Source organism: Sus scrofa, chromosome 9 (assembly GCF_000003025.6).
Source record: "Sus scrofa isolate TJ Tabasco breed Duroc chromosome 9, Sscrofa11.1, whole genome shotgun sequence".
Lineage (NCBI taxonomy): Eukaryota > Metazoa > Chordata > Mammalia > Artiodactyla > Suidae > Sus > Sus scrofa.
Window position 1 is genome coordinate 92,615,005 of NC_010451.4, and position 27,795 is coordinate 92,642,799.

At 36.9% G+C, this 27,795-nt stretch overlaps 1 protein-coding gene across 8 annotated transcripts in view; it reads right to left on the reverse strand.

Annotated features, from left to right (window-relative positions):
- Positions 1-27,795, reverse strand: part of RUNDC3B (RUN domain containing 3B) — a 297,986-nt gene that overhangs the window by 89,416 nt on the left and 180,775 nt on the right. For 4 of the 8 annotated variants that reach the window (XM_021102522.1, XM_021102519.1, XM_021102517.1 and 1 more), the window contains exons 3-4: positions 14,743-14,793; positions 10,472-10,605 (exon numbers count right to left, since the gene is read on the reverse strand). In XM_021102522.1, coding sequence (XP_020958181.1) covers positions 10,472-10,605; positions 14,743-14,793 — 185 coding nt within the window. The remainder of the gene's footprint in view (positions 1-10,471; positions 10,606-14,742; positions 14,794-27,795) is intronic. The other 4 variants (XM_021102523.1, XM_021102518.1, XM_003357481.4 and 1 more) reach the window with 1 other exon arrangement.

Below are 27,795 nucleotides of genomic sequence, written 5' to 3' on the forward strand. Positions count from 1 at the left end.
CAACCTTTTTACAGATCTCCAGAAAAATCTATGAAGAGTGACTATATAGAATATTAAAACACTGCAGTGACAGCTGAGAATAAATGTGATATTAATCTCTCCCTCCCCACCCCCATATATATATGTATATATATATATGATGGTCCACTACCAGTATGGGGAAAAAAAAAGGCATTGAAATGTCTACACTGGTAGAAATGTCTATAATTCTAGTGAGTTCGCCAAACTGTGGGACAGGAATGATAAAAGAGGAGTTAATCTAGACAGTAGTAAAACCAGGCTGGCTAGAAGCAGCAGTGTTGCTGGGAAATAGAGGGATGATAGGGGTGTGGTTAGCATGCCAGTCAATTTGCCCACTAACTTCAAAATCCTTTAGCTTGCCCAGTGCTCAGACCATTGTTTCTGCTGAGTAAGCCTAGGGGAACCTACAATTAACTGTAGCTGATTGGAAGAGAGGAAGGAAAAGGCAAGCATTAGCCAGCAGTCTCAAGTTTCTTAAAATTTCATTTAAAAGACAGAGACTGGTAGTAGTGGCTTGATTCAAAAGGCTACATTTTAAAACAGAAGCAGAGGAAGTTGTTCTGTGGAGAAAGTTAGACACAGCAGACTATGCTATTTTTAGATAAGAAACATGGGGGAAAGCCCTGCTTCCTGATGTATTAATTTCAATCCATACACAATTGGGCTGCACCTAGTTTCCTGTCCTTGGATGTTTGCTAAACTCTGTTATGCTGTCATGATAAAATGGTTCTGATTTTAGTAATTTCTTTTCCTGCAACAAAAGAAACAGAAGATAAACAGACTCATAAAGTTTGCTGAGGCCATAAAGTGGGAAAAACCAAAAATTAGATTTAAGATTTTAGACTTTATCATTCAGATAATGGTGATGCACTGAAGGGTGTTGTTATTTTTACAGACAAAGTATTTGTTTGTTTGCCATTAAAGGTTTTTGAAAAAAATTAGTCAATACGTCTTAAGAATATAATTAATATATGCTTGGCTCTGTTTAAACAGCATTATACATCAAGATACTTCTTCCCAAGAATTTTGTGTCAGGTTACTTAACTACATGAGGAAACAAAAAATACAACTGGAAGACAGGAAACTCATCTCACCACCAAAGTGACCAAACTGGGGTGTTCCTGTCATGGCTCAGTGGTTAACGAATCTGACCAGTATCCTCATGGCCCTGCTCAGTGGGTTAAGGATCTGGCATTGCAGTGAGCTGGGGTGCAGGTCACAGACGTGACTTGGATCCTGCATTGCTGTGGCTGTGGCATAGGCCGGCAGCTGTAGCTCTGAATCAACCCCTAGCCTGGGAACCTCCATATCCCACAGGTGCGGCCCTTAAAAGACAAAAGACCAAAAAAAAGTGACCAAACTGTGTAAGTTCTGTAAGAATGAGTATTCCGTGTTTTCCTACATTGATTTTCTTGTACAGTGAAGTTATCTAGTATTATTACTCTTTATATTTTAATTGTATTATCATTACTTAAAAGCCCATTATCTGCATCTCCAATAGGCCTACTTCAATTGCATTTTTTTATATTTCTTAGTTTTGTTCGTTTAATCTTGTTCCTTATATGCTTGGTGATTTTCTGATTAAATACTAGACATTGTGGAGGAAAATGTGTAGTAGCTCTAATGCTACCTTTCTCCAGAACAGATTTACTTTTCTTCTGGTAGACAGACAGTATGCTTGAAAATCACCTTGTACCACTTAGGGGTTACTACTTTTAGGCCTTTTTTTTTGGACTGGTCTTCATTTGAATTTCCCTTACCCCACAAAGTACAGCCTTTCTGGGGTCTTAAATAAAAGCCTGGAGTGTTTGCAGGGCCCCTCCAATTTGTCTGATGGCCAGATTTGGGGTCATCACAATAAAGAATTGGAGGTAGGAAAAGTCAATTGGTAGTTTAAAAAGGAGGTAGATTTGTGAGTAAAAGGAATGAACATAAAAATGGTCTCTTGGCAGTACTACATCTTATTATAAAGTTCTGGTACCCAATAACACGTGCATAACTGTGATTAACACTCCATCTGCCTCTGCCTCCTTAAGTAGAAAATTTGCCTAACAAGCCTTTGGGACAAAGCACTAAGGCCGGCTTCTGAACAAAGGAAAAGGTAAACAAGAAGATGGGACCAGGAAAAACTGGGAAGGATTAGGGTTCTATGTCATAGGAATGTATTAAGGATGACACTCACGGCTCTGATGTGGGATACTGCTCAGGAAAAATTTGTCAGGTTGGAAGGATGAGGGATATGTGAACGGTTTATGTGAGTAGAATATTCAGAAATTGGTCCAAGATTAAATTAAATTCATATTAAATAGAAGGAATGTACAGGATAAGCAATCACAAAATAGGAAAGCCTAGTCTAACCAAAACCAATAACTTAAAAAATAAGAACACTCTTAAAAACAATGAAAAACTAAAAAACAAACAAATAAAACCCCCCAAAAAACCCGACACAAGATATGCTGGAAGGTAGGAAGAATTCAAGAACAGTATAGAGTTCATATTTTGAGGCCAAAAAGAAACAAACTAAGGGGGAAAAAGGATTTCTTGAGCTTGAAATCAGTTGGAATACTAAGAAAATCCAATGGAAATACCTGCAAAATGAGAAAGAGAGTTTCTGTCAGAGGTCATATATTATGCTTATATGTAATTAGCCCAATTATAAAATGGGGAAGACGGGTGAATTCTGAACTGAGAGAAATAAGTGCCTGTTGAGATGAAGTTCTTTTTCTGAGAGTGCTAATTCTAGCCTGAAACTTAAGTTGATGTCTCCCTAATCCCTACATACTATAGAAAGAAGAGATGCAAATACATCTGAGATGGAAAGATAACAGACATGATATTCAATTCAAATACTCTATTTCATTGATAGGCTATGTACAGGTCCTGGAAAATAAGCTCAGCTAGGCACAGACTATGCAAAGAAAAAGAATGATCTACATTTCACAGATCTTAGGTTAGAGTGACTAAGCATTATATCTTTCATGACGGCAAGTTTCTACAATGTGAATCTAAGTTGTACAGTGATACTATGATACAGACAATCCTGATTCATTCAAATCAGCTCAATTTAAAGACTCTTTCTGTACAGAATCAGTCATTGCTCCATAGTGCATCCTATCTTTTTAACTGTTTTGGTCCCAAATATACTGAACTGCGCATCTGCACGTTTGATTCTTAGGTTCTGTCATGCGGTTTTCACAAGTATCAAAGCTGGATGAGAGTGTTACAAATGCTAGCAATCACTCTGCACTGCAGCTCAAAGGCTCAGTAAACCTGGCACCTGAGATATTTGTTTAATCCTTCAATCTCGACACTTGGCAGAGGTGATTTATTGAGTAGATTAAGTACTTCGCTCTTCACGCTCTTCACACTGTGATGAACAAAGACAGGAGTAAATCTTTGCCTGCAGACTTTTCCCCACATAACCATTCCCTAATAAATGGAATCTGTTTGAGGCCTCAGCAAAACAAAGACATAAATACAAGATTTGGAACATGATTGTTCTGTGGTATTTTGATACTCAACACCATTTTTTTAAATAGAATAAATATTAACTCTCACTGCAGGATAGTATCTTGCTGTGCAGGGCCTAGTCCCAAGAGTCTTATTAAGAGAGCTAAGGTTATCTGGTGTTTGGGTTTCTCTGGGTCGCCCAGGTCAAAATGCTACATTTTTAATGTTTATCTTCTCAACTACCTTTTGTATTCTAGGATACACTATTTCTAGAAATATATTCTCTCCTATATTGAAGGGGTTTCTAATATATTTGTAATGTTAACCTTTCCTACTTTTATTTTGAAGATAAGAAAATAAAGTTTATGTACCACCAGGGTACTTTCTATTTTTATAAACTTGATTCATTCAAATTTTAATTAGTCTTTTAATCTTAACCTATAGAAACCAAGATACAAACTCAACTAAGATGCAAAAAAAGAATTCGAATTGCACATTTTAAAAAACTGTAGTCAATCAGACAATTAGAAGGTAAACAAATAAACAAATTCAACAGTTCCAGAAAATGGAGGCTTGGAGTTCCTGTCATGGCACAGCGGAAATGAATCTGACTAGGAACCATGAAGTTGAGGATTTGATCGCTCACCTCGCTCAGTGGGTCAGGGATCTGGCATTGCCGTGAGCTGTGGTGAAAGTCGCAAGCTCAGCTCGGATCTGGCATTGCTGTGGCTTTGGTGTAGGCCAGCAGCCATAGCTCTGATTCAACCCCTAGCTTAGGAACTTCCATATGCCGTGGGTGCAGCCCTAAAAAGACAAAAGACAAAAAAAAAAAAAAAAAAAAAAAAGAGAGAGAGAGAGAGAGAGAGAAAAGAAAATGGAGGCCAAAGGACTACTAAGACAACAGTTGTGATTAAAAAGGGTTAACAGATGCAAACTGTTACATTAAGAATGATAGGCAATGAGGTCCTGCTGTATAGCACAGGGAACAATATCTAATCACTTGTGATAGAACATAATGAAAGATAATATGTGAAAGGGAGTGTGTATAGATGTATGTAAGAAATTTATTAATACTTCAAAAAACAAGATTTAAACATCCATGAGAAAAAATTAACAAAAATACCTAGCTATAGTTGACTTAAAAATGAAGACATTTATTGGCTTAAAACTGTGTAAGGCAGAGAGGAAAACTGATTCGATCTAAAAGACTTAAAAGATACTGAAGCAGAAAGTTAACTGTTGCTCGGACAACCTTTGGTTGGAGATGGAAAAGAAGCAGAGAAGGAGGAGGGAACAGTTGTTGTATAAAGTAACCTTTACAGCTTCAGTCTTCAAAAGGCAGCAAAAATCATAGCTACCAATTTTATCCAAAAATACAATTCTGTAATTATGAATTCTAAAGTGTTTAAGTTTCTAATTATATCACTAAATTTAAATGTTACAAATCTTGCTTTAAAAAATTTAGATATTTGTATAACATTTATATGAGGAATCTAAAAAATAACACAAACCAGCAAATACAACAATAAAAAAAAAGCAGATTCACAGATGCAGAGAACAAACTAGTGGTTACCACCGTGTGGGAGGGGAGGTAATATAGAGGTGGGAGGTACAAACAATTGAGTGTAAGGCTACAAGGATGTTATCTCACAACATGAGGAATAGAGCCAATATTTTGTAATAATTGTAAATGGAAAGTAAATTTTAAAATTTCAAAAAAATAAAAATAAATTAAAAAATCTAAATGTTTGGTTTATGTTTTACAAAATATTTAATTTCACTGTATCTGCAATTTTGCTAAAATTTTTCTGAAAGAAAAAAGATTCCTAAATAAAAATAGATACAGAAACAATAAACTTAAAAACTACACTTTTAAACAATGGTTGTTATACCTTTGTTTATTATACAGACGTAATTTATAAGCTTAGAATTGTCAGATAATGAACTGGATTGAATTATGTATATCTTAAAACTGCACACATCTAGTATTTTCAATCTTTACTTTCTACTTACATTTCATTCTGTAACTTTTTTTTTTTGCTTTTTAGGGCTGCATTTGTGGCATATGGAAGTTCCCAGGCTAGGGGTAGAACTGGAGCTGCAGCTGCCCGCCATAGCCACAGCCACAGCCACAGCCATGGCAACGCCGGGTCCAAGCCACATCTGCGACCACTTCCCATCTTAAGTGTCAAAATAGTAAGGAAAGTTACCTATGACAAGCCAATAAAAATAAATAAATAAAACTACTATACTAAAGCTGATACAGCTTGTCACTAGCTCAAATCTTAACAATATAAAAAATTTTCAGGACTCCAAAGGGCTTTTATTTAGGTTATAACATATATTTACTGTACTGAAAGTCAAAACTGGAAACTTTAAAAATATTAAGCAATTAGGAATTCCTGTTGTGGTACAGCAGAAACGAACCTGACTAGGAACCATGAGGTTGTGGGTTTGATCTCTGGCCTTGCTCAGTGGGATAAGGATCTGGCGTTGCGTGAACTGTGGTGTAGATCACAGATGTGGCTGGATATGGTGTTGCTGTGATTATGGCATAGGCCAGCACCTGTAGCTTCAATTCAACCCCTAGCCTGGAAACCTCCATATGCCATGGGTGTGGCCCTAAAAAGAAAAAAAAGCAATTAAAAAATAATGAACCCATTACATGCTAACATTATAAACCATATTTATATTACTATAATAATGCTACCTTAATTCTATTTACAAAAACTATTAGGGAGAAAAGTAGCTTTGTTTAACATTTTTTCACATTTCATCAATGGCTTAATAAAAGAGAACCAGGTATCTGTTTCTGCATTCCATGTGTTATATGTGTTGTTCTAGTTGAAGCACACTGGAAAAAAAATCTAGTTTCATACAGATACACGGCTGGAAAAAGGAATCTTTTAACAATCTTTTCATATAATTGTGGGTGATATTCTCCTTTGGTTCTAACTGAAACTCAGTAAATGATAATTTCTATTATTTTTTTTCATTATAGCTGGTTTACAGTGTTCTGTCAATTTTCTACTGTAGAGCATGGTGACCCAGTTACACATACATGTACACATTCTATTTTCTCACATTATCATGCTCCATCATAAGTGACTAGACTAGTTCCCAGTGCTACAGAGCAGAATCTCATTGCTAATCCATTCCAAAGGCAATAGTTTGTTAACCCCAAGCTCCCAAACCACCTCACTCCCTCCCCCTCCCCCTCGGCAACCACAAGTCTCTTCTCCGTGACCATGATTTTCTTTTCTGTGGAAAGGTTCACTTGTGCTACGTATTAGATTCCAGATAGAAATGATATCATATGGTATTTGCCTTTCTCCTTCTGACTTACTTCACTCCATGTGAGAGTCTCTAGTCCATCCATGTTGCTGCAAATGGCATTATTTTGTTTCTCTTTTTAATGGCTGAGTAGTATTCCATTGTGTGTATATTACCACATCTTCCTAATCCAATTGTCTGTCGATGGACAGACATTTGGGTTGTTTCCATGTCTTGGCTATTGTGAATAGTGCTGCAATGAACATGCGGATGCATGTGTCCTTTCAAGGAGAGTTTTGTCCAGATATATGCCCAAGAGTGGGATTGCTGGGTCATATGGTAGTTCTATGCATAGATTTCTAAGGTACCTCCATACTGTTTTTCATAGTGGTTGTACCAGATTACATTCCTACCAACAGTGCAGGAGGGTTCCCTTTTCTCCACACCCTCTCCAGCATTTGTTATTTGTGGACTTCTTAATGATGGCCATTCTGACTGGTGTGAGGTGGTATCTCATGGTAGTTTTGATTTGCATTTCTCTAATAATCAGTGATGTTGAGCATTTTTTTTTATGTGCTTGTTGGACATCTGTACATCTTCCTTGGAGAAATGTCTATTCCGGTCTTTCGCCCATTTGTCAATTGAATTGTTAGCTTTTTTGCTGTTGCGTTGTATAAGTTGTTTGTATATTCTAGAGATTAAGCCCCTGTCAGTTGCATCATTTGAAACTCATTTCTCCCATTCTGTAAGTTGTCTTTTTGTTTTCTTTTTGGTTTCCTTTCCTGTGCAAAAGCTTTTCAGTTTGATTAGGTCCCATTAGTTTATTTTTCCTTTTATTTCTGTTGCTTTGGGAGACTGACCTGAGAAAGCATTTGTAAGGTTGATGTCAGAGAAGGTTTTGCCCATGTTCTCTTCCAGGAGTTTGATGTTGTCTCGTCTCACATCTAAGTCTTCAAGCCATTTTGAGTTTATTTTTGTGCATGGTTTGAGGGTGTGTTCTAGTTTCATTGATTTGCATGCAGCTGTCCAGGTTTCCCAGCAATACTTGCTGAAAAGACTGTCTTTTCCCCATTCTATGTTTTTGCCTTCTTTGTCAAAGATTAATTGACCATAGGTGTCTGGGTTTACTTCTGGGTTCTCTATTCTGTTCCATTGGTCTGTACGTCTGTTTTGGTGCCAGTACCACACTGTCTCGATGACTGTGGCTTTGTAATAGTGTCTGAATTCTGAGAGAGTTATGCCTCCTGCTTGGTTTTGTTCCTCGGGATTGCTTTGGCGACTCTGGGTCTTTTGTGGTTCCATATAAATTTTTGGTTGTTTGTTCTAGTTCTGTGAAAAATGTCATGGGTAATTTGAGAGGGATTGCATTGAATCTGTAGATTGCTTTGGGCAGTATGGCCATTTTTTACAATACTAATTTTTCTAGCCCAGGAACATGGAATATCTTTCTATATCTTTGCATCTTATTTTCTTTTAATTTTTTTTTTTTTTTTTGTCTTTTTGCCATTTCTTGGGCCACTCCTGCAGCATATGGAAGTTCCCAGGCTAGGGGTCTAATCGGAGCTAAAGCCACTGGCCTACACCAGGGCCACAGCAATGCTGGATCCGAGCTGCGTCTGCAACCTACACCACAGGTCACAGCAACGCTGATTGTTAACCCACTGAGCAAGGTCAGGGATTGAACCCGCAACCTCATGGTTCCTAGTCGGATTCGTTAACCACTGAGCCATGATGGGAACTCCCTTCATCCTCTTTAATTTCCTTGATTAATGCTTTGTAGTTCTCAGCATTTAAGTCTTTCACCTCCTTGGTCAGGTTTATTCCCAGGTATTTGATTTTTTGGGGTACAATTTTAAAAGGTATTGTATTTTTATATTCCTTTTCTAATATTTCATTGTTCGTATACAGAAATTCAACTGATTTCTGAATGTTAACCTTATATCCTTCATACTTTGCTGAATTTGTTGATCAGTTCAAGTAGTTTTGGGGTTAAGTCCTTAGGGTTTTCTATATATAGTATCATGTCATCTGCATACAGTGCATAAGTTTTACCTCTTCTCTTCCAATTTGGATGCCTTTTATTTCTTTTGTTTGTCTGATTGCTATGGCTAGGACTTCCAACACGATGTTGAATAACAGTGTTGAGAGTGGGCATCCTTGTCTTGTTCCAGATTTTAGTGGGAAGGCTTTCAGCTTTTCTCCATTGAGTATTATATTGGCTGTGGGTTTGTCATAAATGGCTTTGATTATGTTAAGGTATGTTCCCTCTATACCCACTTTGGTAGGAGTTTTGATCATGAATGGATGTTGGACTTTGTCAAATGCTTTTTCTGCATCTATTGAGATGATCATATGGTTTTTGACTTTTCTTTTGTTAACGTGCTGTGTGACATTTATTGATTCGCGTATGTTGAACCATCCTTGTGCACCTGGGATGAATCCCACCTGGTTGTGGTGTATGATCTTTTTTTATGTTGTTGGATTTGGTTGGCTAAAATTTTGTTGAGAGTAAATGATAATTTCTTAAAGGTTAATTACAACACAGAATTTATAACCACATCAATGAACAAATACTATATTACATTAAATATACTGGTCTGTCTTGCACTTTGAATGGATTTTACTCATGCGTGATTTTATAATTCCACACATCAGTTATTCAAAAAATAAAAATGATGCAGGCCTACAAGGCTGACACACTCCATTAAACAATATAAATGCCTTTATGTTAGTAATCAACATTAGTGTTAGCAGAAAAGTCTTTAAGTACCAGGAAGCTATCAAGATTAAGATGTAGTGAATACAGTATAAGTGTTCCAAAATTCTAATTTTTACTTAAAGTTTTAATTTTACCATTGGCAACAAATACTGTCAAGGCGTCTTGAAGCAATTGGTAATTTACTTCATTTTTATTTAAGAAATGTTTACAAAAAAGCCTAAGTCTAAAAAGCTCTAGTTTGAATGATTTTCTTTCAAGTAAAAATAGTATTACATGACAAAAGTGTCTAGTTAACCTAATAATTCAAACTACTGTGTGAGTACTTTTTATTTGTGTGAGTGCAAATATCAACCCAGTGCAAAAAGGCAAGTGATATTTTCGCATACTTTTGACATTTTGGGTCCTAAGGTAGGACACTAAAAGCCACTGAATTAAGTAATTCAAGAAATGTAAAAACTTCACAGACTAGCAAATATCTTACAGTGCTTCTCAAAGAAGAAATTCATACAGACTAGCTTCATATCCTCCAGCTATTTATAAAGCCACAGTGAAGATTCAAGAGTTATCCTAAAATAACTACATGCAGTGATTAAAAAATGAAACAAGCCTATGAAAGATATAAAATTTGGTCAGATACTTAATTCCAACAAAGACAAGGAAATAAATATTTTACACAGCAAAGAGCTCAAAATTTTCTATTGGGATGCAAAACTGCTAGGAGTTACCATTGTGGATCAGTGGGTTAAGAACCCAACTAGTATCCATGAGGATGTAGGTTCCATCCCTGGCCTCAGGCAGTGCATTAGTGATCCGTTAATGATCCAGCCTTGCCCAAAGGTGTGGTGTAGGTAACAGAAGCGGCTTGGATCCTCATTCCAACCCAGTTCGGCTCCAATTCGCCCCTAGCCTGGGAACTTTCATATGCCACAGGTGTAGCCATAAAAAGATAAAACAAAAGAATGCTTAGAATTAGATTATACGAGTTGTATATTATTATTTACATCTTACCTTAGCTCTAGAGGAACTGACATTTTCCATGTTTTCAATGCTGCAGATACAATTCTGTGAAACTTTCCGGCAAGCCACTCTGATATAGTCCCAGAAGCTACGAGGACTTTCATAACCAAACCAGGTTACTTGACCTTCAGGAGAAAAATTGTAATACAAAATAAAAGAAAACTAGACTAGAAATTCAAAATTCAAGAACAATAAAGCTCTGAAAAATAAAAGGCAGGAGAGTGTATGATAGTGGAAAGAGTACTGATCTCAGGGTCAAAAAGGCCTTAAGTCTGGTCCTGTTCTACTTTTACCTAGTTGTGTTACTTTATTTATTTGTTTATTTTGTCTTTTTAGGGCTGCACCTACAGCATATGGGGGTTCCCAGGCTAGGGGTCGAATTGGAGCTGCAGCCGCCAGCCTATGCCAGAGCCACAGCAACGCGGGATCTGAGCCGTGTAGTCGACCTACATCACAGCTCAAGGTAATACTGGATCCTTGACCCACTGAGCAAGGTCAGGGATCAAACTCAAGCCCTCATGGATGCTAGTCAGGTTCACTAACCACAAGACACTTAAAAATCTCTTGCAGTTTAATATCCTATTATTCTAACATGGTCTTTCAGATAGTCCAAAGATATCCCTCCTTGTGGTTCTCGTTAGCACTGAGTTAAATATCACTGGTTGCATCCTAAAGCTTTCTCTTCTTGGAAAAAAAGAAAAAATATTAAAACACAGCATATTTTCTCCTCTTCAGAGAGATGCTTCAAGGAAAAGAAACACTATGTGGTCTATACTGTAAGACTTCCTAGATTACAAACTGAGAAACTAAATAATTACCCGAATGACATATTGCCATGACTCCCAGGGCCTTAAATATACCAACATTATCTTCACAAAACTTCTATATATTCAACAAACAAGATGAGAGGATGACTTGGCTTGATTCTGCCTTCCTTCCTCTTCTATGTGCATCATTTCCAAATTGAAATTCTTATATAAAGACTCTAAATTTTTCGCATTCAGAAGGATATGCTTTAACAGAAGGCAAATTCCCTTGTTAAAACCTCCAAACGAACTCTCATGCAAATTGTCTGCATATTCTAGGATTTTATTTAAACAATTAAATAATTTCTACATCTATGAAAAAGGTTGAATTTAATTAAAAATAATAGAACTGTTCAATTGGTTGAGATATTATTACTTGAACATCACTTTTACTTAAATACAGATTAAATGCTAGCAGAAGATGTACTTGGACTATTAGTTTGTAACCAGTATTCAACAGGGAAGTTAAAAAACAAAGCTGATCATGCCTTTAAAAATAATTATTGAAATAATAATTACTCCAAAGATATTGTCATTTCCTTTAAAAAAAAATCACATACAAGAAACTAACTAGTCTATAATTTGAAGAAATTTTATTCCAGAGATAAAACATTCTGTCACTAACAAAATTCTCTTTTTTAAGAAAATTCTTTTTAAGAAAAAGAGAATTTTGTTGCTGACAAGTAGAGGTACATAAAATGCTTTTAATTATGCATATTTTTAGAGGCTGACTTTTTACCAATGACAATGTTAACCAAGCTTTTTAAAACTTATTTTCAACCCATCAGTCTAACTCTAATTGGTTTTAGGCACGGAAATAAGTGGTCAAAGTTTCCTAGACTAAAATGTGATTCTCTACTAAGTAGCCATGTGGTGCTTTCCCCACTAAAATGCCTCATTTTCAACATGTAAAAACGACCTGTGATCTCTAAGCTCCACTGTTCCTCTAATTTTTTTTCTTCTATATTATTTAAGTTAAACACCTATTCACATCATGCAATACGTTTGTGTTTTGCTTATATCTTATTTTATGGCCAGAATGAGATCTTCTAAAAACAAGAACTAAAATTTCCAAAATGATTCTCTATTTGCTAGTGGTTAATGACACATCATCTTTTGATAATATAAAATGTAAATTAATCTATTAAGCGACTTTCTTTTTCCACACTTTGTATTAGTACTTAGCTATGTAAAGAGCCAACGAAAAGATTAGTCTCACAAGCTGAATTTCTCTTTGTGTTACAATATATCACCTAGATGACAATATCAAAGGCAATTATCTTGCAGCTTCCATTCATCTGGACAATCAATAAAAGATAGTCCCATCAAATTTTAATAAGCCACTCTTAACATCACTGCAAAAGTTTCAGATACTTAAAGGAAACTGGTTACCTGTGGATTTTTTAAAATGGTGTTTATTTATTTATTCATTTATTTTCATTTTTGGCTGCCCCACAACATTGGAGTTCCCAGGCCAGTGATCAGACTGAGCCACGGCTGTGACAACTGCAGATCCTTAACCTATGTGCTGGCCAGGCATCAAACCCGACACCCAGTGCTTCCAAGAGGCCGCCAATCCCGTTGCACCACAGTGGGAACTCCTACTTGTGGATTTATTGTTGCCAATACAGTAATATTTAGATACTTAACTTTTAACTTTTCACTGTATTTTATTTTATTTTGGCTGTGCCTGTGGTGTGTAGAAGTAGCCAGGACAGGGATTGAAACAGAGCCACAGCAGTGATGTCAGATCTTTAACCAAAAGGCTACCAGGGAACTCCTAACTTTTTACTTTAAATTTTGTAGCAGCAATCCTAATTTTATCAATGCTAATTTATAAAAATCAGTTTAATATTTTCTACTATCTTTTTACTAAATAGAGAAAATTCCCATTTATGTAAGAGGTCGGAATATTTTCCTTTAAAAAAAAGCTCTATTATTAGTTAAGTTCACATTTATTATACCACCTAGCTTTAAAGTAAAATTATGAAGAGTTCTCTTGTAGCACAGTGGATTAAGGATCTGGTCTTGTCACTGAAGCAGCTTGGGTCACTTCTGTGGCACAGGTTCAGTCCCTGGCCTGGGAACTTCTACATGCCATGGGTGTGACCCCCACTTCAAAAAAAAGTAAAATTATGACACTGATTAATTTTCTAAATAAAATCTCATGACAATGTTCTAAAAAAAGAAAAATTTAAACACTTTAAAAAATAAATTCAATTACACTTTAAGCTGACGCTGAAGTCTGAGTACAGATTAGATACTCAATGGTACTTATAGTACTAGCTCTGCATGTTAGCTATGTACATACAGGATATTAGAAGCTACCTTAAGTAAATCATTTAGCAACTACGAATCACGGTCACTAATCTATAAAATGTGGTTATCATCATTTGGTATTGACAATTAACATCTTGTTCACTAGAAAGGAACACATCCCAAACATCTAAAGTACATATCTATACCATAAAGTAGTCAATTCTTAATCTTTCAAAACAAAGAAAAATTAAGATAACCAGGTTCATCAAAAACATGAAACATGAATTTAACTTAATAGGCTTTTTTATTCCAGTAATTTTACCATCTTTTCAAGTAGAGTACAAAGGTTGTGTTTTTCCTTCCACCAGTTTAGAATAGAGGTAGACTGAACTAGAGTACCGAAGGTGGAAGTCCACAGAGAAATGTGCAGCCTGAAGATATCAAGCATAATGTGTTCAGTAGTGATTACGGCTATACAAGGAGATATAAACAAAAGAAATTGTTTAAAGTGATTGTGGGAATTAGCACTGAGGAGATAAGAAGACATTTGTTTTCTACTTTCTATCCTTTCTTACTGTTATCTTTAAAATAATGACTACGTAATTTCTTTCTAAAGTAAAAAAATATAATAAAAGCCTATGTCATTAGTACATGTATTCTATCTAGAAGAAAGGAAACTAAGGAATATATTCCCACCAGTGGCTTAAGAATGGTAAAGCAGTTACTGTTGACAGTGCCCATGAATGTTTTACAGAGCGACTTTGTAAAACTCACACAACTTCCCTGAGTCCCAGTTTTCATGATTACAAACATTACTACACAGCACTTAGAAAATTGAAAAAATAACCAATAAATCTTACACTCTTCAGTTATAATAAAGCATAAATAACACAGATACACATGACCAATTTTTTTTTAAACCATGGAACTTCATAGAAATATGAAGGGGGCCACACAGGAGAAGGAGAGTAAATGGATTATTATATTGTGTGGGTTTACAAAAAGGTTTTAATTTGAAAATCAGCATAAGCATTGCTGTGCCCTCCAAATTAACAACAACAACAAAAAAACAGAAAGCTTTGCAAAACCCATGCAATGTACTAAAAAAGATCACTTAACTGATACAGCCCTCCCCAGTAAGTCAATTCCATGCTCCCGTGCAGCTCAGTGGCGGGAGACATCACCAGCATAGAGTACCTTGAAGAGGTATTTGGAGATGAGCCAGCCATCTGCAACTTTGGGACATCTCTTTAAAAAAAATAAAACAACAACAACAACAACAACAACAACACACAGATGTTTAAGAAACCTGACATCACAAGAGCAAATTGAGTAGCTCCAATAATTGGGCTACATATAATCTTGACACAGTAGACACCACTTTTACTTAATAAACAAAATGATTATGAGCTCTACTCAGCACACAAATCAAGCGGGTCCTTTGCAGCCTATTCTGCTGGAGCAGCTAGGGTGTCTCTAAGCATTAGAGGTGAAAAGCAACTGCTCCCAGTTTACTTTCATCCCCAGCATTTTTACCCAAATATAATAAACCAATAATTAAAGAATACAAAATGAGCAAAAAATCTGACTGAATTAGCTGGGTTTGCACCACAGAATTTTAAGACTGGTTAGGAAAATTACTCAGTTATTATACTATATGGCTCAGAAAGTTAACTTTAAGAATAAATAGGGAGTTCTCATTATGGCACAGCGGAAACGAATCCGACTAGGAAGCATGTTTTGGGTTCAAGCCCTGGCCTCACTCCGTGGGTTAAGGATCTGGTGTTGCTGTGAGCTGGGGTGTAGGTCGCAGATGTGGCTTGGATCTGATGTTGCTACAGCTGTGGTGTAGGCCGGCGGCTGTAGCTCTGATTGGATCCCTAGCCTGGGACCCTCCATATGCTGAGGGTGCGGCCCTAACAACAACAACAACAACAAAAAGCAAAAAATAAAACAAACAAACAAAAGAATAAATATCTTTTTACAATTAACTTTTCTAGAAGTTATAAAATTCATTTCTAAAAGCAGCTCTCTCTTTTTTTGGTCTAAGAAGAGTTTGTATCAAACTCTTTAAGAAGAGTTAAAGTTGTATTTTTTTTTGGAAGTATGAAAACAGCCCTTAAACACCTAGCAAAATGTTCTTCAATTTAACCAATGTTGACTACCCTATATAAAATATTGTTTTTCCTACATCTTCCAACTATTGTTTAACAATCATCATCCGGAAAAGTACTATAAATTCTTGCCTATGATGTTTGGAAATTCCCGATATAATTACAAAGGAAAACTTCAAAGCCAAATTTCTGAACTCATATTCCAAAATATTATTTTCTGGTTTCATAAGCAAACACTAAAACCTTTCTTTTTCTTTCTTTTCTTTTCTTTTCTTTTTTTTTTTTTTTGCTTTTTAGGGCTACACCCTCAGCATATAGAAGTTCCCAGGCTAGGGGATGAATCTGAGCTACAGCTGCTGGCCTACACCAGACACAGCAATTCGGGATCCAAGCCATGTCTGCGACCTACACCACAGACACAGCAATTCGGGATCCAAGCCATGTCTGCGACCTACACCACAGCTCAGAGCAACGCCAGATCCCCGACCCACTGAGTGAGGCCAGGGACCAAACCTGCATTCTCATGGATACCAGCCGGATTCGTTTCAACTGTACCACAATGAGAACTCCCCAAACACTAAAATCTCCATGAAGACAAAGTTCCACACCTTTTCAAATACTTAGATCTCTTATGAAACTAAGCAAAAGCCAACCAATTACAGTTAGTATTGCATGAAAAATGAAAAGGAGATATATATATATATAATTGTGCTATTGGCTACTTATACGCCTCTACTATTCATCTCTATCCTATCTCCATTTGTGTCGTTGTACACAAATATTAAATCTGTAAGACACACATCCAAAAGGATATATAACCAAAAGGTACCCTAGGTGAAGCCCATATTAGAACATGATGCTCTTTCTACAACAAACAAAATGAACATCTCTCAGCATTAAATGTAAATCAGAACAGAATTCTTTTCATTTCAAATATTAAGAATACCAATTCTTAAATGTTCAAACCACATTTGCTACCTCTGCCTTGAAAATAAAGTTAGGTATCTTATTTGTAGCCATTTATATAATCAAAGAGTTATTAAAGCAAAAACAATTTCCATGAAAATCATACTTAATTTTACTTCCAAAAAATGTATCAAATAAGATATATACCATGTCCAGATTTATGTCATGGCTTAATCAATTTCTGGAATGAAAATAGAAAACCATAATTGATTCTATTATAAAGCTCAGTTTATAGTTTAGGGTTTTTTAAGCTGTTAATATGTTAGCTCTTATGTCCTGGTTACACCAATTATTTTGATCTTGGCTGTGAAACACCATGTAAAAATTTTAACATTTAGAACATTTTCACTTAGTTGTAGACATTAATTGCTTTAACTATAATTTAATATTTTACCCTAGGTTATAAGCAACCAGAGACATCCAGATCAAAGGACAATACACTAGATTCCAAATCATCTGCAGTCAAGTTTCAACACCACTCTCATTTTTTAGATGGGAAAGGAGAGACACAGAGAGAGCCTGCTAGACCCAGCACATACATCTCTGTTCCATGTAGCCTCATGCTGATCTACTTCTCTGGCTACAGACAATATATGACAGATGGAGGAGAATTAGTCGGTTGGCTTTCTTTTTTTTTTTTTTTTTTTGTCTTTTTGCTATTTCTTGAGCCGCTCCTGCGGCATATGGAGGTTCCCAGGCCAGGGGCTGAATCGGAGCTGTAGCCACAGGCCTACGCCAGAGCCACAGCAACGCGGGATCCGAGCCGCGTCTGCAACCTACCCCACAGCTCACGGCAATGCCGGATCGTTAACCCACTGAGCAAGGGCAGGGACCGAACCCGCAACCTCATGGTTCCTAGTCGGATTCGTTAACCACTGCGCCACGACGGGAACTCTGTCTTTCTGAGGTGGGTATGAGTTCTTCCTCAGAAAGAGGAAAAATAATGGGGCAGTGAACATGCAGTGTGACTGGGGTAAACACTCCTCACATAAAATTTAAATCCTTAACTTAGTTGCTGACAAAAATAAATATATATGTGAATGACAAAGTTTACATTATTTCAAAGTAACTCAAGGAGTGCTTATTAGTATAAAAATTCTCATTTGCAATTTAAATAAAAACTTTTGTTTTAAAATATACAGTAGTAAATATTTACATATTTTATTTATAACATATAACATATATCCATATAAAATAGAGCTATATTTAATAAGTACATAAAATTTATTTACACATTTAAAATATGTAATGTTAAGACAAGACAGTTGAGACAAACCTTAAGAACAAAATTCTGGAGTTCCCGTTGTGGCTCAGTGGTTAACGAATCCTACTAGGAACCATGAGGTTGTGGGTTTGATTCCTGGCCTTGCTCAGTGGGTTTAGGATCCGGCATTGCCCTGAGTTGTGGTGTAGGTTGCAGACGCGGCTCGGATCCCGAGTTGCTGTGGCTCTGGTGTAGGCCAGTGGCTATAGCTCCGATTAGACCCCTAGCCTGGGAACCTCTATATGCTGCAGGAGCAGCCCAAGAAATGGCAAAAAAAAAAAAAACAAAAAAACTTTCAAATGTACCATTATAATTGCATAATAGGAGTTCCCGTCGTGGCGCAGTGGTTAACGAATCCAACTAGGAACCATGAGGTTGCGGGTTCGGTCCCTGCCCTTGCTCAGTGGGTTAACGATCCGGCGTTGCCGTGAGCTGTGGTGTAGGTTGCAGACGCGGCTCGGATCCTGCGTTGCTGTGGCTCTGGCGTAGGCCGGTGGCTACAGCTCCGATTCGACCCCTAGCCTGGGAACCTCCATATGCCGAGGGAGCGGCCCAAGAAATAGCAACAACAACAAAAAAGGCAAAAGACAAAAAAAAAAAAAAAAAAAAAAAAAAAATTGCATAATATATTGTGATATTAGGTGTTACTTAGTTTCTAAAATTTCAGCCAAAAGAAGAATCTACTCAGAAATGGATATACAATAAAAGAATGCTTAGTTATACTGAAAATAACAGTATTTTCTTTTTCTGTCTTTTTTTCTTTTTAGGGCTGTACCAGAGGCACATGGAGGTTCCCAGGGTAGAGGAAGAATCAGAGATGAAGCTGCCAGTCTACCACAGCCACAATACCACCAGATCCAAGCCGAGTCTGCAACCTATACCACAGCTCACGGTAATGCCAGATCCTTAACCACCGAGTGGGGCCAGGGACAGAACCTGCATCCTCACGGATACTAGTCAGGTTAGTTACTACTGAGCCACAAAGGGAACTCCTGAAGATACAGTATTTTCTGACCCAGAAGTATATAATTTTCAAAAACAAATAATGAAAATAAATGAAACTTTATAATCTTTATATTAACGTAAAAAATGGCCCTCATACATTAAAAATTATTGACCATTGCCTTAAACAAATGAATTGGCCTTGGCGATGAGACTAAACATAATTTTAATCCACAAATATGATATTTATTCTTTTATTTTTTCATTTTAGCCCTTGTCCCAACCTTAGCTTTCTATTTATTCTAATTTCTTTGATGACTGAGCTACATTATCATGATTGATAAAATTTGATAAATGTTATTAACAATTACATAGAAAGTGAATCTTCTGCTTTTGCTGTTTTAGTCTAATTTTTTCTCTTCCTCTCTGTGTCTGTATATACTTTTCTAACAAAGATACAAATAGATGACTTTGTTTTTATGTGATCCATAATGGATTTCTGAAAAGATCCCCAGATGAATCAATTTGTAAACTGCCATTTATAAGCAAGTAACAAAACTGATTATAAATTATCAGATAGTGATCAGATTTTCACATTTTCTTTTTAAATGGCAAGGCCAGATAGAATATATTATGTCATTGATAACAATGCGCAAGTTGCTACTATTTAAAATTTTGAATCTTCAACCTTGTGTTCATATGTAAGAAAAAAAAAATCATTCAGTAGTTCCCGTTGTGATTTGGGATGCATAAGCAATGAGAGCCCGCTGTACAGCACAGGGAACTATGTCTAATCACTTGTGATAGAACATGATGGAGGATGATGTGAAAAAAGAATGTATATAAATGTATCACTGGGTCGGAGTTCCCATTGTGGTTCAGAGGAAATGAATCTGACGAGCATCCATGAGGATACAGGTTTGATCCCTGGCCGTGATCAGTGGGTTAAGGATCTGGTGTTGCCCTGAGGTGTTGTGTATGTTGCAGATGCAGCTCAGATCTGGTGTTGCTATGGCTGTGGCATAGGAGTTTCCACTACGGCACAGGAGAAACATACCCAACTAGTATCTATGAAGATGAGGGATGAGGGTTCAATTCCTGGCCTCACTCAGTGGGTTAAGGATCCAGCATTGCTGTGCGCTGTGGTACAGGTCACAGATGCAGCTTGGATCTGGCACTGGCATGATTATGGTGTAGGCTGGCAGCGGTAGCTCTAATTCAACCCTTAGCACAGTAACTTCCACATGCCACACCTGCAGCCCTTTAAAAAAAAATCATATTTACAATTGCAATATGAACTGTAATTCGGCTAACAATGAAACAATATCATCATCTTTTCTATGTGGCCACTTTCCATTTCTTAATAGCTTCCGAAATTAAAATGGAATATATGTAACAAACTTCTTAAATGTTTGCTTTAAAGGGCCATTTACAGGAGTTCCCGTGGTGGCGCAGTGGTTAACGAATCCGACTAGGAACCATGAGGTTGCGGGTTCGATCCCTGCCCTTGCTCAGTGGGTTAATGATCCGGCGTTGCCGTGAGCTGTGGTGTAGGTCGCAGACGCGGCTCGGATCCCGCGTTGCTGTGGCTCTGGCGTAGGCCAGTGGCTACAGCTCCGATTAGACCCCTAGCCTGGGAACCTCCATATGCCGCGAGAGCGGCCCAAGAAATGGCAAAAAGACAAAAAAGAAAAAAAAAAAAAAATTAAGGGCCATTTACAGGTAGATGGTAGGTACATTAGAAACAAAAGTATTTTGTTAATTGGTCATTCAATAATTTTAAAAACTGAGCACCAAAAACATGCAAATATTTTACATCTGAAGTCATAGTCACCTTAAAGAAATTTAGGAAGAATTTCAATAAAATAAAAATATTAGATTATATGAATGAGCAAGTCACTGAAATCAGAAAAGAGAAAATCAAGAAAGATGTAGGAAATTATGATGTTCTTCAAAAATGAAACAGTCTGTTAAACTGTGCAATCTTTCCCCTGTACTACAAAAAATATTTACTTCCTTTAAATGAGCAATATTTGAGCATTAAAAGTATCAAAACTGTTGCTAGATTATGTAACAAAAGATTTTAGCAAGACTACAACTTTCCATTACTGAAAATAAAGTACTATTTGATAACATGATAACTTTGATAATTACAAATAAGTTGCTCTATGCTGATGTGCAAAAATGATAAGGTCAAACCAGAAATGTCCACTACTTTTCTGACAGAAACTCAAAGGGTTAAGACAAATAAACATTAACAAGAACTACCACCAGAGGCCAACAATTCTTGTTAAATCCAAGAACTGGGATCACCTGGTAGAGTCATAAAAATTTTTTAACTCTCTCATGTATTTAAAAAAAAAAAAAAAATGTCCGCTGGTACAACAGCATCAGCGGGGTCTTGGGAGTACTGGGAGGCTGGTTTGATCCCTGGCCCAGCACAGTGGGTTAAGGATCTGGCATTGCTTCAGCTGCAGCATAGGTTGCAACTAAGTTCAGATTTAATCCCTGGCCTGGGAACTCCATATGCCTTGGGGTGAACAAAAAAGAAAAAACAAACACTAAAAATATCCTAGGCAATTTTATCAACAGCAGCTATTATTTAGTCCTTTCCATACTTTCTTAGATGTTGTACTCCCGCTCAGAAGCCAAATATAAATTGGAACCCTTTAATTGGAAGGAGTGTTGTGAAGTTCATATAAAATACACGAAAAAATTTCCAAGAAAAACCATTAATGAAGAGTTCCTGTTGTGATTCACCAAGTTAAGAATCTGACTAGTATGCATGAAAATGTAGGTAATTCCTGGCCTCACTTAGTGGGTTAAAGGATCCGGCATTGCTATGAGCTACAGTGTAGGTTGCAGACTCAGCTCAGATCCTGCATTGTTGTGGCTGTGGCATAGGCTGGCAGCTGCAGCTCCAATTCAACCCCTAGCCTAGGAACTTCCATATGCTGTGGGTACAGTCCTAAAAAGACAAAAAGGAAAATATTAATGAGTCTCAACTTCTGTAAATAAGAAAATATTCAAATTTGAAGATTAAAATGATTCCTTGAAAATTGTGGCTTGGTTATAAAATATAAAGACTATTTTGTCTAGAACTCATAAGAAATAAAAGTACTTGAGATATTTTTCTTGTTCTTCACCCAAAAATGCCTACCACAAATACAGTAGTTAAGAGTACTATTGAGGAATTCTCTTGTGGCACAGAGGGTTAAGGATCCAGCATTATCACTGCAGTGGCTTGGTTCACTGCTGTGGTGCAGGTTTGATCTCTGGCCCAGGAACTTCTATATGGTGCAGGAGTGGCAACAACAACAACAACAAAAACAAAGCAAACAAAGTATTGACAGATCAGAAAGAGAAATTAAGGAAGCAATCCCATCTACCATCACATCATAAAGAATAAAATACCTAGGAATAAACCTTATTCAGGAGGCAAAAGACTTGTACTCTGAAAACTGTTAGATGTTGATGAAGGAAATTAAAGATGACAAAAACAGATGGAAAGATATACCAGGCTCTTGGACTGGAAGAATCGATATTGTCAAAATGAGTATACTACCCAAGGCAATCTACAGATTCAATGTAATCCCTATCAAATTACAAATGGCATTTTTCGCAGAACTACAAAAAAAAATTTTAAATTTGTATGAAAACAGAGATGAACCCAAATAGCCAAAGCAATCCTGAGAAAGAAAAATGGTGCTGGAGGAATCAGGTTCCCTGATTTCAGACTACATTAAAAAGCTACAGTCATCAAAATAGTATGGTGCTGGCACAAAAACAGCAATACAGACCAATGGAACAGGATACAAAGTCAAGAAGTAAATTAATGCACCTATGGTCAACTAATCAAAGACAAAGGAGGCAAGAATAGGAGTTCACACTGTGGTGAAATGTGATTGGCAGTGTCTTAGGAGCACTGGGACACAAGTTCCATCCCCAGCCTGGCACAGTGGGTTAAAGATCTGGTGTTGCCAGAGCTGCAGCTTCAGTTGCAACTGCAACTCAGATCTTATTCCTGGCCCAGGAACTCCATTTGCCACAGGGCAACCAAAAACAAAAACAAAGAACATAGGAGGCAAGAATATACAATGGAAAAAAGACAGTCTCTTCAATAAGTTTTGATGGGAAAATTGGACAACTACATGTTAAAGAATAAATTAGATCAGAGTTCCCGTCGTGGCTCAGTGGTTAACAAATCCAACTAGGAACCATGAGGTTGTGGGTTCCATCCCTGGCCTTGCTCAGTGGGTTAACGATCCAGCTTTGCCATGAGCTGTGGTGTAGGTCGCAGATGCAGCTCGGATCCCGCGTTGCTGTGGCTCTGGTGTAGGCCGGTGGCTACAGCTCCGATTCGACCCCTAGCATGGGAACCTCCATATGCCATGCGAGTGGCCCAAGAAATGCCAAAAAGACAAAAAAAAAAAAAAAAAAAAAAAAGAAAGAATAAATTAGATCATTCTCTAACATCGAACACAAAAATAAACTTGAAATGGATTAAAAACCTAAATATAAAATTGGATATTATAAAACTCTTAGAGGAAAACACAGGCAGAACACTCTTTGACATAAATCAGAGCAGTATCTTTTTGGATCCACCTCCTAGAGTAATGACTCTAAAAACAAAAATAAATAAATGGGACCTGATTAAACTTAAAGGCTTTTTCACAGCAAAGGAAACCATAAACAAAACAAAAAGACAACCTAAAGAATGGGAGAAAATACTTGCAGATGAAGCAACCTGACATCAAGGGATTAAGGGATTAATTAATTAAGGGATTAATATCCAAAATAAACAAACATCTCCTGCAGCTTTACATCAAAAAAACAAACAATCCAATCAGAAAATCACCAGAAGATGTAAACAGACATTGCACCAACAAAGATATACAGATGGCCAAAAAACACATGAAAAGATGCTCAACCTTACTATTAGTGAAATGAAAATCAAAGTTCAATGAGGTATCACTTCACACTGGTCAAAGTGACCATCATCAAAAAGTCTATAGGGAGTTCCTATGGTGGCTCAGCAGGTTAAGAACCCTGGCCTTGCTCAGTGGATTAAAGGATCCAGTGTGGCCATAAGCTGCAGCATAGGTAGCAGATGAGGCTCAGATCTGGCGTTGCTGTGGCTGTGGCACAGGCTGGCAGCTGCAGCTCTGATTCTACCCCTTGCCTGGGAACTGTCATATACCAAAGGTGCAGCCCTAAAAAGCAGACAAAACAAAACAAAGTCTACAAACAACATATGTTGGAGAGGGTGGGGAGAAAAGGGAACCCTCCTACACTGTGGTGGGAATGTACATTCGTACCACCACTGTGGAGAACACTGTAGGTGTTCCTTAAAAAACTCAAAAGAGAACTAACATATGATCCAGTAATCTCACTCCTAAGCTTATTTCTAGAGAAAACTATAGTTTGAAAAGATACACACAGTCCAACGTTCATGTTTGGCACTATTTACAACAGCCAAACATGCGACCAACCTAAATGTTCACAAACAGGTGAATGGATAAGGAAGATATGATACATATATAAAATGGAATATTACTTAGCCATAAAAAGAATGAAATCATGTCATCTGAAGCAACATGGATGGACCTAGAGATTATCATATTAAGTGAAGTAAGTCAGAAAAAGACAAACATCATATGATACCATTTATACAGGGAATCCAAGAAAAAATGATACAAATGAATTTATTTACAAAACAGACTCACAGACTTCAAAAACAAACTTATGGTTACCAAAAGGGAAAGGTGGGAGGGAGGGAGAGATTGGGGGTTTGGGACTTGCATATGCACACTATTGTGTATGGAATGGATGGTCAATGGAGACCTGCTGTATAGCACAAGGAACTCTTCTCAATATTCTGTGACAACCTACATGGAGAAAGAATCTGAAAAAGAATGGATATGTATATATATTTATAACTGAATCACTTTGTTATATAGCAGTGATTATTACAACAATGTAAATCAACTATTCTTGAATAAAACTTTAAAAAAGGAGTACTATGACAATCACATAGCTCCAAACAGAAGTGAATAATGAAGTATGTGGGGACTGTGTGTTTTAGAATTTTTGACGTTTGAAACTATATAAATATTATGAAACTAAGACAAGAAAAACATTTCAAATGTTTCAAAACAGGAATAAACTCTCAAATGAAAAAAAGAATAAAATGAAATAATAAACTTCCAGTAATAATGTCAGAAGACTAATACCAAAGAAAAATAAGGCCATTGATCAAAATGGGCTATATAAGAACTAGTTCCACCTGATTTAAATAATTAGTTCTTTTCTATTCTAATTTAAAAAACTCCATCACCAATATGGGGAGTTCCCGTCGTGGCGCAGTGGTTAACGAATCTGACTAGGAACCATGAGGTTGCGGGTTCGATCCCTGCCCTTGCTCAGTGGGTTAACGATCCGGCGTTGCCGTGAGCTGTGGTGTAGGTTGCAGATGCTCGGATCCTGCATTGCTGTGGCTCTGGCGTAGGCTGGTGGCCACAGCTCCGATTCGACCCCTAGCCTGGGAACCTCCATATGCCGCAGGAGTGGCCCAAGAAATAGCAAAAAGACCAAAAAAAAAAAAAAAAAAAAAAAAAAAAACTCCATCAAAGAAACAGGCAAAGATCATAATAAATATTTTAGGGAACAAAATTAATAAACATGAACATACATTCAATCTCATTTATAAATAAAAAATTAAAATAAAGTTTTATATACTTCACATTAATAGAAGGCAAAAAAAGATATTTTCCCTTACCAAATTAAAAAGGAAAAATATTAATAACAACAGTACAAAGAAGATATGAGAAAAATAACCACATACATTACTGTTGGTACAATCTGATAGACAATACAGCAAAATTTATTGAACAATAACAGTATAGATATCATAATGTGCATGCCATTTAATTAATTACAATTCTAAGAATTCATTGGCTACTATTATTAATAGAAAATGATTTTTTTTTTCTTTTTAGGGCCATACTTGCGGCATATGGAAGTTCCCAGGCCAGGGGTGGAATCAGAAGCCAGCCTACACCACAGCCACAGCAACACGGGATCTGAGCTGCATCTGTGACCTACATAACAGCTCATGGCAACCACTGGATCCTAAGCCCACTAAGTGAGACCAGGGATCATACATCACAGCTCATGGCAACCACTGGATCCTAAGCCCACTAAGCGAGACCAGGGATCAAATTCACATCCCCATGGATACTAGTTAGGTTCGTAAACTGCTGAGCTACAACAAGAACTCCAGAAAATAGTTTTAAATAAATTAGAAAACTATATAAAAATATATTTTCAGTGATATTTGACAGTATAATTATGAAAGGAAAACTTTGGTAAAAAAAATAAATAGGATATTAGTTATAATTCATTCATACAATGGATTATATATTTGTTTAAAAATGAAATGGAAATATACACGGGGGATAGTAAACATATGCTCAAAAATTTCCATTGTGGCTCAGCAGTAATGAACCTGACTAGTATCCATGAGGTTGTGGGTTTAATCCTCATCCTTGCTCAGTGGGCGAAGGATCCACCATTGCTGTGGCTATGGTGTAGGCCAGCAGCTGCAACTCCAATTTGACCCCTAGGCTGGGAACTTCCATATGCTGCTGTATGGACCAAAAAAGCAAAAAAAAAAAAAAAAGTGCATAAATGTTCACAAAAGTGCTATTTACAAGAGAAAAATGAAAACAATCTAAATGTCCATTAAACAATTAACGGATACACAAAATGTGGTGTATCCATCTAATAGACTATTATTCAGCAGTAAAAATTAATTAAATACTGGTACACACTACGACATGGATGAACCTTGAAAACATGCTAAGTGAAAGAAGCCAAACATAAAAGGCACATATTTTGTGATTTCATTTACAAGAAATATACACAATAAGCAAATCCATAAGGACCAAAAGTGTACCAGTGGTTTCCAGGAAATGGGAGACAAAAGGAACTGACTACTTAGTAGATATGGTGTTTCTTTTTAATGTAATGAAAATGTTTTGGATCTGACAGTAGTGATAGTTTTACTACCTTGTGAACACACTAAAATCCAATAAATTGTACATTTTAAAATGGTTAAAATACTAAACTTTGTTAATTTAGTTTCAAGTTTTTATTTATTTATTTATTTATTTTTTTGTCTTTTTCTATCTCTTGGGCCGCTCCCGCGGCATATGGAGGTTCCCAGGCTAGGGGTTGAATCGGAGCTGTAGCCACTGGCCTACACCAGAGCCACAGCAACGCGGGATCCGAGCCACGTCTGCAACCTACACCACAGCTCATGGCAACGCCGGATCGTTAACCCACTAAGCAAGTGCAGGGACCGAACCCGCAACCTCATGGTTCCCAGTCAGATTCGTTAACCACTGCGCCACGACGGGAACTTCAGTTTCAAGTTTTAAAATACTGATAAAATAGGACATCCCTTGTAGTACAGTGGTTAAGGAGCCAGTGTTGCCACTAGTGACTGGGGTCGATGCTGTGGCATGGGTTCAAACTCTGGCCTAAGATCTTCCACATGCCAAATATGGTTTTATATTTGAACTTCTTGTCATTTTTACAAGGAGCAGGGGTAACAGGGAAGGCAAAAAAATAAGTGGTGGCTAAAGAAGACAAAAGTATATGTATACAGAAAGGAGTTAAATTAAGGAATCATACTAGAACTTTATTATTGCTTTTATTTCTTAATTTTTTAAAAAAAAGCATAGTAGATCATTAACAGGAATGCAAACAAAGCAAAGCAGTCTATATGGCCAACACAGGATAAAATCTTAATTTTTTTTTTTTTTTGGTCTTTTTAGGGTCCTACCCTTGGCATATGGAAATTCCCAGGCTAGGGGTCAAATCAGGGCTAAGGCTGCCAGCTTATGCCACAGCCACTGCAATACCAGATCTGAGCCATGTCTAGGACCTATACCACAGCTC